At 40.8% G+C, this 10,778-nt stretch overlaps 2 protein-coding genes across 2 annotated transcripts in view; one reads left to right on the top strand and one right to left on the bottom strand.

The window, feature by feature from the left end:
• Window positions 1-1,773: 1,773 nt before the first annotated feature.
• COA4 (cytochrome c oxidase assembly factor 4 homolog) lies at window positions 1,774-5,617 on the bottom strand. The gene is made up of 2 exons (XM_082659204.1): window positions 5,486-5,617; window positions 1,774-3,238 (listed from the first exon to the last, which is right to left on the bottom strand). The coding sequence occupies exon 2, from the start codon at window positions 3,224-3,226 to the stop codon at window positions 2,972-2,974; it is 255 nt and encodes an 84-aa protein (XP_082515330.1). The 5' UTR covers window positions 3,227-3,238; window positions 5,486-5,617; the 3' UTR covers window positions 1,774-2,971.
• The window catches only part of PAAF1 (proteasomal ATPase associated factor 1), a 40,791-nt gene continuing 35,628 nt past the window's right edge, over window positions 5,616-10,778 (top strand). The window contains exons 1-3 of the mRNA XM_082659202.1: window positions 5,616-5,806; window positions 7,194-7,234; window positions 10,156-10,259. Of these exons, the coding sequence (XP_082515328.1) occupies window positions 5,760-5,806; window positions 7,194-7,234; window positions 10,156-10,259 (192 nt within the window). The 5' untranslated portion in view covers window positions 5,616-5,759. The remainder of the gene's footprint in view (window positions 5,807-7,193; window positions 7,235-10,155; window positions 10,260-10,778) is intronic.

Below are 10,778 nucleotides of genomic sequence, written 5' to 3'. Positions count from 1 at the left end.
ATAATAATAATAGCTAACATTTAGTGAATGCTTACTAATGTGCCAGATGCTATTTCTAAGCTCTTTACCAATATTGACTCATTCTTTCGGCAACCCTGTGAGGAAGATCTACACTTATTAGCTTTGATGCCTTTGAGGAAGGTATTATAACTGCATTTTTACAGAAGAAAAAACAGATCCTGAGATGTTAAGTAGTTTGCCCAAAACCACATGGCTAATAAGTGGCATAGTGGAATTTGAAAGCAGCATATCATAGGGATTGAGAGCACAGACTCTGGAACCAGATAGCCTGAGTTAAATGCTTCATACATATTAGTTACAGTAGTTCAATAAATACAACTTTTATTACCAGGTATTTATATATTACCTCTCATTTAATTCTTTTAGTGTGCCTATTAAATAGGAATTATCCCCATTTATTGATACTTGAGGAAACAGTCTTGGGTGGCAATAGAGCCCTCTTTGCCCAAACACATTTTGTGACCGTCCCAGTGTTAGCTTCCTGTCAACTGGAGTCCTTCCAATCCTGCTCCCTCCACTTAGCTGGTTTGAAAGCCATTCCTCCTGCTGAGGTCCTTCCACCCTTTCCCTTTGCTAGAATACCCTGCCCCCCATGACCTATTATTTCTATTTTAATTATACAAATTAATATATAGGTACATTTCTGTTGTAACATATTTGAATATATAAGAATACAGTCCTCACTGATGGAACTTCACACTATGACCACTTATTCACTATTATAAACAATGCTGCAATGAACATAATAGATGTTTAAGCGGATTCCTAAAAGAGGAATTGCTGTTTAAATATTTAAAACATTTGTAGATCTCACCAAATTGCCCTGAAAAGCTTTACTAATTTATGATCCCTTCAATAGTGTGAATGTGTCTGTTTCTCTCCATCCCCACCAACACTGGTCATTATAAATACTTTTAATTTTTGTCAACAGGATCATCTAATAGTACTTCTGTTTTGTTTTGTTTTGGTTTGGTTTTTTTTTGCGGTACTCGGGCCTCTCACTGTTGTAGCCTCTCCTATTGCAGAGCACAGGCTCCAGACGCGCAGGCTCAGCGGCCATGGCTCACAGGCCCAGCTGCTCCGCGGCATGTGGGATCTTCCCGGACCGGGGCATGAACCCGCGTCCCCTGCATCGGCAGGCGGACTCTCAACCACTGCGCCACCAGGGAAGCCCTACTTTTGTTTTTAAGATCTGTATTTCTCTGATTATAAGTGATGTAGAATATATTTACATTTTCCTATGTTTTGGGGGCATATTTAACTTTGCTCACTTTTCAGTTGGGCTATTTGCTTTTTCTTACTGATTTCTAGTTTTTTTGTTTGTTTGTTTGTTTTGCCGCACCATGCGGCATGCAGGATCTTAGTTCCCCGACCAGGGATCAAACCCGTGCCCCCTGCAATGGAAGCAGTGTCTTAACCACTGGACCACCAGAGAAATCCCTCTAGGGACTTTTTATTTGTTGCAGATGGTAATCCTTTCTGCTATATATGTTACAAATATGTAGTGCCTACTTCATCTTTAATGGTGTCAACTCAACTACCTCCCTTCTCTTTGAGATTCTTGCTGACAGCTGCAGTCCACACTGCTACCTCTGATGACCCACAGCATTGGGTACACATGGCCCAACAGAGATTCACTCATCCTTTTATATATATATATATACACACACACACACAATCATCCTCTTCTGCCTGAAGGCTGAAATTGGATTTTATTGTTCTTTGAACTCACATTCCTCATATCTTCTCCCCTTCTCTCTTTCTCTCCTTCTCGAATACCAACACAAAGGCTCAAAGTAGTTTTAAGGCCTACTATATTTCAGACTTGTGCTTCTAATATATATATATATATATATATATATATATATATATATATATATGCTTAAGAAATGTTACTGATGATGATGAGAGCATATGCCCCTTTGCATTCCAGTTCTATAGCAGGGGTCACCCACCCAACTCCCTTCCCACTCCCAAATGTCAGACAGAAATAGACTGGGTAACGCAGTTCCATGGAAGAAAAATGAAAAGTGGTGGCAACTGTTGTGAACTGGAAAACACATCCACCTAAAAGAGAAATTGTTAATTCAGCTCCAGCAAATTGTTAAGTAAGAATATAAGCTCCATGTTGACAGCTTCTCCACTTTTCAAAAGCTGAAAATCTGTATGTTAAATGTACTTTTGAAATGTCAAGCCAACATTGTGTGTTTTTTTGTTTGGGAACATGTTGAGGTCAGACTCTTTACCTGTTAATGCAACAGAGTCTGGCATATGAGAGGCACTCAGTATTTGTTTTCCCATTTGCCTTCTTCCTTCCATTAGACTGACTGAAACATCCAGAACAATTGATGAAAGAGAAAGTCATTTACATCATTGTCAGGAATTAATTAGTTGTTCTAGTGTTGTTTTGTTTCTCTTAAACCAGACTAAAGCAACATAAAGGCAGAGATCATATTTTCATCATATCAATTTCCTACACAGTGCCTGGCATATGAGAAGGTCTCAGAAAAACTTGATATTTTTGAACCAATGCCTGAATAAATGAAGAACTGACTAGGTAACCAATTTACCTTTAGATTGTAAATTTACTTTAAAATTAAATGTCCATGTAATTAGCGCAGTACTTGGCGCACTGACCCAAGATGTAGCGTAGAGAGCATCCCTTAACCCATTTCTTTGTTTTACATGGCAAATACTGGTCAATATTTAATATCGGTGACATAAGATGGGTGAGGATGTGTGGGATCTCAACATGACAATATGACTGCTCTTTATGGCAGTCATGTCCAAACCCATGGCTGCCTGGCTCTCAACCCCAGGCCCAAATACTATCCCCAAGTCTTACACTTCTCGGCCCACACTTCCACTGTGGAAGGATTTCTTTCTCCCATGATCTCTCTGGGTGCTAGTTTCTGCAGGGCCATCCTCTGGGGACAGGTGGTGTGGGCTCTCAGCGGTGGGCACTGCTTTGCTCTTTCTTCCTCTGCAGCTCCTCCCGTCGCCTTGCCTGCTGTTCACTCATGCAGTCCCTAAAGGCCTGCACCTGTGGCTGGCACTGTCGCCAGTCCTGGTGCTGGGCCATGCACTCCTGCACTGCATAGTGGGAAGCAGCACAGCCAGAGCGGGAGATCAGCTGGTCCAGTGGGTCTTCTTCTTCATCTTCTTTCTTCACCTGTCGGGACCAGGTATGGCCTTGAGCTGACATCTTTAGGAGTCTCTAGAACATCAAGGAGGCAAGGTTAGAGTAGAGACATGATTATATATGACACTGTTCCTCTGTTATAAATAACATTGACCACTGCACTGTTATAGCCTATTGAAGCATATGTCTCCCCTTGAAGGTTGTAAGCTATTTGAGGACAGATACTGGGCCTGATTCACCTTGGTACCCCGAGCACTAGGCCTGGCAGAGAACAGGCCTGCAAAATGGTCTGAACTGAACAGAATGAGATAAAGTATATGAGAATGCTTAGCACAGCACTAATAAGCTCGAATGGATTCTACAAATGGAATCTGAATTAAGTGAAATGTTTCCTTTCTGGAGAAGCTATGTTCTTTTCTCCAATTAGCCTTATTCTATGGCTGGAGAAGAACAAAGTTTACCACTTGGGAGAGTATCCAGATATGTGTAGAGTTTGACATATGAGAGAATGGAGAGAGTTGTGTGGCTGTAACATAGAGCATACAGGGTCCAGGGCAAGAAATGAGTCTGTGAGGTGTGAGAGTATTTAACATGAGGTGTATCTGCCCAGACTGCCTTCCTACAATCATCTGCTTCAGAACACCCAGCACAAGGTAGCATACAGAAGGAACTTAAGAAAGGTTTGAAGATAAATGACCTCAGCCTTTGTACAAATTTTACCATGACAGACTGTAAATGAGCTAAAACTACTTAATGCTTTTCCTGGGTCTCTGATTCATTCAACAAATGATCACTGAGTACCTATCATGTACCAAGCACTATGCTAGATTTGAAGATACAGGAGTGACCTAGACAGACACATTTTCTGCCTTCACAGAGTTTACAATTTAGATAAGTAAATAGGCTGTTTACTTGTGTACAGTGTGTACAGACAGCTAAGATTGGGAACACAGTGGAGGAATACCTAATCCAGACAAGGGCAGGAACAGGCAGGGAAGGCTTCTTGGAGAAAGTGATTTCTAAACTGAGGCTTGAAGGATGAAAAGGAGTAAGCCAGAGATGTAAAGAATATTCCTGATCAATGGAACAGCAAGGTGGGGGTTTGAGACAGAATTTGACATGAGAGGAACTGAAAGTTCTACATGACTGGAGAACAGAGTATGAGAAGGAAAATTAATGAAATTGATGAGTTGAGAAAGTATCTGATCATAGGAAGGCCTCATATTAAGGCATCCAGAGGGTAATGGGGAAGTCACAAGAAGGATTTAAGAACTCTATAGACCTACACAAAACTCATTTGCTTTAGAGGCAGTATAACCTAAGGGAGGAGGGGGAAACTGGGCTTTGAAAATAGACTTGGATTGGAAACTTAACTTTGTCACTGACTCACTGGGTGACTTTGAGCAAAGCACTTCATAATCTCTCTTGAAAAATAGAGATCAAATCTACCTCACAGGATTGTTGAAGACTAAATAAGATAATGCATGTAAGGAGCCTGGCACGTCCAAAGAGTTGGATAAGTAATAGCTCCTATGTTTTTCTCTTCCTAAATACACTGTGAGCTCTTTAAAGACAAGGGGAGGGACTTCCCTGGCGGTCCAGTGGTTAAGACTTTGCCTACCAATGCAGGGGGTGTGGGTTCGATCCCTGGTCCGGGAGCTAAGATCCCACATGCCTAGTGGCCAAAAAACTAAAACAGAAAACAGAAACAATACTGTAACAAATTCAATAAAGACTTTAAAAATGGTCCACATCAAAAAAAAAAATCTAATAAATAAATAAATAAAGACAAGGGCAAACCTCTTGGAACAGTGCGGTGGAAAGAACAGTGCCTTGGATCCTAAGCCAAGAAATCTGGGTTCAAATACTTTACTCACTTTACTATGCACACACCTTAGCGTGCAATCTTTTTTAGTTTCCTTCTTAAGGTAATATTTAACTCTTAGAATTACTGTAAGGATTAATATCCTAATAAGTCACAAGTGAGTGCATGGGCTACAGCAGGACTCAAGTAAATACTGCCGTATTCTTTCCCCACTACAACCTAGCTTCAGTCTTCCCTAGAATAAAAAAAGGAAGACCCTCGCTCAGAGATCAAGACAGGATAAATGGTCGGTAGCTGGTTCGCGGAAACCGGCCGGGCAGAGGAAGGCACGGAAAGGACGGGAAAGCAGAGAAACCCAGGTGGCTAAGTCACCTATGGCTCCTCTGGCTCCTCTCCCACCTTCAGAAGAGGACGCATGCGCGTGCGCGGCCGCTTGGCACATCCCCAGTTGTGCCAGCTAGGCTTCACGGCGCAAGATCGCGGCACACAGTGCTCACCGAACACGCGGACAAGAGGACCCGAACGCGCGCTCCTGCACAGCTGCGTCGGTTTTGCAGGCACTTGGAACTCTTCCGACACTCCTGTCAGGAACCAGCCTCCTGTAGGAAGCGCGGGCGCACAAAGGGGCGGGGAGGGGAAGAGGATCCACTGCGCATTTTCATTGGTGGCCTCTCGGTGTAGATCCGGCCCTTCGTTCTCGACGCAGCGCCTAAGCGCGGACCCACTTCCGTGAAAGAGCGGAAGACGCGGGCTGGTGGAGGCGGGATCAAGATGGCGGTTCCTTTGAGGATTCAGAGCGACTGGGCCCAGGCTCTCAGGTGAATCCAGGTCCAGAACCGGGACGGAAGAGGCGGGTAGCGGATGTTGTCTTTACGTTAAGGAGAGCCATGCCCGATCCAAGATATCCGTAGGGGTTACCTCATCAATTGTTGAGGGAACCCTGGGTCTAGAAAATGAAGTCTGAAACCCACATGGTCATTGTTTTTCGTTCTCGCAAGAGCTGGGCTGAGGCCGAGGAAACATGCGCCGTGTGATTTCAGAGACAGAATAGGATCAATGAGTTGGAGAAAGACAGAAAAAGTGGGAGGCAGGAAGACTTTTGGCCAAGTAGTCATGGTCATTTAGCAAATATTTATTGGTCCTCAGTTATTTGCAAAAGTCCCAGTACTCTCCACCACCACATTGTCTTTGACTGTGTGATGGAGTCTTTGTATGCTCCTCGACCCCTAGTGGTATATTAGTCATATTGTACAGTTCTTTTCAGGAAACAGTGTAACGCCTACCATGTCCAGTCTCTGACCTAGATAGATGCTCGGCGGAGTTCAGATGTGTACTCTAAAGTTAAGGGGTGGTTCCTGCCCTCCAAAAGGAAACAGCTTAATTGGAATGCACAGCAAACCATTCATTTATTTAACATATATTAATCATATACTGTTCAAGTTATTATGCTAGGCACTAGAATGAGTACAGCAGTGCCATGAATGGCAACTATTATATTAATACGTTTTTAAAATTGAAACAGTGGTGACGATGAATAAAACATAGTCTCCTGCATTTAAGAAACTTACACTTTTCTAAGTGGGCTGAAATAAAATACACATTGCTTACTACAACACAATGTGTAAAAGGAAGACCAGTGACATTTATTGAGGGCCACACCAAGTGCCTTTGAGAGAATGCAAGACCAGAATCAAGAAGTAACTTTGACCAAGATTGTGCAACTAATAAGTATTTCTTGAAATGTGTGTTTTGTTTTTTTTTTTTTGCGGTACGCAGGCCTCTCACTGTTGTGGCCTCTCCCGTTGCGGAGCACAGGCTCCCGACGCGCAGGCTCAGCGGCCATGGCTCACGGGCCCGGCCCAGCCGCTCCGCGGCATGTGGGATCTTCCCAGACTGGGGCATGAACCCGTGTCCCCTGCATCGGTAGGCGGACTCTCAACCACTGTGCCACCAGGGAAGCCCCTTCATGAAATGTTTGATGAAATACTTGAGCTTCATTTAACCAGCAGATCTATTCATTAAACACTTAATCCACAAATATTTCTTCAACAAATAAAATTTGTCTGTGCCTGGATGAGATGTTAGACTAGATCATGTCTAAGTGCTGTGACCAAACTAGAAATTATATGATCTTTCTCCCTTGCATCAGTACCATCCTTTTTTGACACTGAGTGAGCCTAATTAGGTTTTTGTCTCTCTTCATAGGAAGGACGAAGGGGAGGCCTGGCTGAGCTGTCACCCCCCAGGTAATGTTCTTAAATCTATATGCCTTCTCTTTAGAGAAAAAGGATTTACTACCCCTAGGAGAGAGCTTCCTTTCTCCTAGCCCAAAGTTCTTGCATAGTGCTAAGAGTCTTCAAATGTTCTTGACCACTCTGCTGTAATGATTCTGCAACTCCATTCTAGGGGAAGACCTTCAGATTGGTTTTCCATTTGGAAGCCACAGACTTATTCATGGAGACATTGCTGATGCTTCTTAATCAGTCTCTTAGCCATATATTATTGTATTCTAAGCAGTTCTATAGCTTCAGTTGTGACCTTCCTGATTATGATTCCTAGATCTATAGCTCTAGTTCTGACCTCTCTTCAGTTTCAAGCAGACATCGAGTAGTTGTCTGCTATGCATTTCTGCTTAAAGCTCTCACTGTCATCTTGAGTTTATCAAATCCAAAACCTGAAGCTGAGCACTTCTGTTGTCAAACAGGTTCTCCTTGATTTTCTCAGTTCTTAAGTTACCACCATTCTAGGCATCAGAGTAAAACACCTGGTCACCTCACCCTGCCATTTATCATTCCCAAGGTTTATAAATTTTCCTTTGTTTTACTGATTATTTGTCATTTCAGAGACCTTTGATATCTTTTTATAATAAGATATTTTATTTCTGTGAGAACTAGGGTTTTAAACAGAATTTTCTTTTGAGGAAATTGATGCTGCATCGAAGAAGACAGGGTAGCTAGAAGGTTTACAAATCAAGCGTTTTTGTTTTATTTTTAAAGATGGGAACTAATTGGAGAGCAATTAAAATATAGGTTGTAGGTAGAGAAGAGAAGGACTAATGGAAAAACCATTGTCTTAGAGGAGAGAGGAGATTGAATTAAGTCTAAAAGCCTGAAAGAAGGTGAGGGTAAGTGTAGATGTAGATAAATGCAAATACATGAATATGGAAATGTGAGAGTATCTTATAGCCTCAGTTTTCTTTGTGATGTTGGAGGTAGGGTCAGCTTTTTCTTCGAAATAAAATATGCGCTATCTATGTTCTAGATGCTTTACATGCATTATTTCTGTTCCTCACAACCGTATCAGGTAGGTACTATTAGCATTCTAATTTTTTTTAGATAATAGCTGTATTGAAATATAATTCACATATGATAAGGTTTGTCTTTTTAAAGTGTACGATGCCATGGATTTTAATATATTCATAGAGTTGTATGTCTTCACCATTAATTCCATATGTTTTCATCACCCCCAAAAGAAACCCTGTGCTCTTTAGCAGTCACTCCACATTTTGCCCTCCTCCTAGCTCCTAGCAACCACTAATTGACTTTCTGTCTCTATGGATTTGCCTGTTCTGGACACTTCATATAAATAGAATCATAATATGTGGCCTTTTATGTCTTTCATTTAACATAACATTTTCAAGGTTCACCCATTTTGTAGCATTCATTTGTTTTTGCGGCCAAGTAATGTTCTGTTATAAGGATATATCACATTTTTTGTCCATTCATCAGTTGATGGACATTTGAATTGTTTCCAATTTTTGGCTGTTATGAAGGAAGAAGGTTTTGATGACAGGCTAGGTGTTATAAGAATTGGCTGCTCTGGGGAACAAAAGGGGCAAAAGGACTGCAAAACTGTGCAGGGTTTGGAAACTGGTAAATTGTAGTGGTGCCAGTCTGCACAGTTGTGTCCTTTTCTGTATCTGCACTCAGCAGCCTACATGTAGAAATGTGGAAGGTGAGTATTTGGATCATTCACATTTTTGTTATATAGACAAAATACTGAGACTGAGATCATTTCAGAGACTTTACAAATGTAGAGAGGTCATTGAGGGTGATGACAGGGGATTGGTTGAAATAATGTACCAAAAGGGCTAAACTTCATAGGATGGTTGGTGAAGTCAGGAGGGAATCATGAAATGTGACAAAAAGCAGAGTTCACTCAATCCTATTTTTGTGGCATCTTTCTGAACTAGAATTTCATGCCATTTCTCTGCAAAACCTACTTCACTAGATCTTCTCTAGTCCATACTTCTACCCTAGATGGTGAGTTACTCCATTAGTATCTTTCAACTACCAAACTGGTATATTAATTGATGCCTCCTTCCCCCTTGTTCTTTGTGACTTTTTCTTATTCTTGACACACCCCTCCCTGACTTGGGGCTTCCTTTCCCTTATCTTTGGCCTAGTCCTATCTTTTTTCAAAATCCTACTTAAGTCCCACCCTCTCTAAGAAGCTCTCCTACTCTGCATGAATCCATGATGGTTTTTACTTCCCTCTTACTCCTAGAATTTCAGTTTGGTGCAAGTTACTTAACTGAATAATTTGTAGCACCTTGCTAGTTTCTGAGCTCAAGGACTTCACAGTCTGGTGGGGAGGCCAGAAATGTAAACAGCGTGTTATGGGCTGTTGCAGAAGTGTATGTATAAAGTGCAGAAGAAGAATAGAATGTTTTTAACTCCATTCTACAATCTACATATGTTTATGTGTAGGATAATATCTTATTTAGCCCATATCACTGCAAAAGCAGTGTCCTACTTAAGCAAATTTTCCAGTTATTGAAGCTTAACTCTTTACTCTGTATTATGTGTATATACTGTGGATAAATGCATATGTTCATGTTCATCTTCACCTTTCGTCCTGGTAGAATTCCATTTCACAGCCAGTAAAACTGAGGTTGAGATTACTCTAGTAGTTTTCTCTACAAATACTATATTATATCTCAAAATCTTTGTTCCTGGCTTTTAGCCCTTGAATATATTTCTTCCAAATTAGGTTTGCCTAGACTACTAGTGATCTTTCTACTTCACCTCACTTTTAACACAAGTGCCTGCTTTTCTTTCATGAGCCAATTTCCTCGCATTTATACAGATGCCTGAATTGGGTCTTCAAGGAGAAAAATGTTTAATTCTTCTTATTTTTTTGAGACATGCTTTTTTGTGCTATATAGGGAAACCAACTTTGTATGGCAGCCTGACTTGTCAAGGAATTGGCCTTGATGGCATCCCAGAGGTTACAGCTTCGGAAGGATTTATTGTGAACGAAATAAACAAGGTAGGTTTTTATGTCTTCTAGGTAGCACTGTGTCCAAAACTATGGTAGTACCTATATACGTACTTTAAAGATTTATACTGTTATCTGCGTATCAGTGTCGTCTCCATTTCATTTGTATAATAATCATAGCTTTTACTGCCTTTGAATGTCAAGAGTTTTCTTTTTCTTTTATATATACATATGCTTTTAGATGCAAACTTCCTCTTACTTCCCTTATACCAGTGCTGTCCAATAGATGAATGTGAGCCACATATGTAATTTTTTTTATTGAAGTATAGTTGATTTACAGTGTTTCAGGTGTACAGCAAAGTGATTCAGTTATGTATGTACATATTTATTTTCTTTTTCATATTCCTTTCCATTATAAGTTATTACAAGATATTGAATATAGTTCCGTGTGCTATATAGTAGGTCCTTGTTTATCTATTTTATATATAGTAGTGTGTATCCACATGTGTAATTTAAAATTTTCTAGTAGCCACCTAAAAAAGGTAAAAAGAAACAGGTGAAATTAATTTT

The sequence above is a fragment of the Grampus griseus genome (assembly GCF_964374135.1).
Source record: "Grampus griseus genome assembly, chromosome: 8".
Classification (NCBI taxonomy): Eukaryota; Metazoa; Chordata; class Mammalia; order Artiodactyla; family Delphinidae; genus Grampus; species Grampus griseus.
This window is presented reverse-complemented; position numbering and strand designations above follow the sequence as displayed.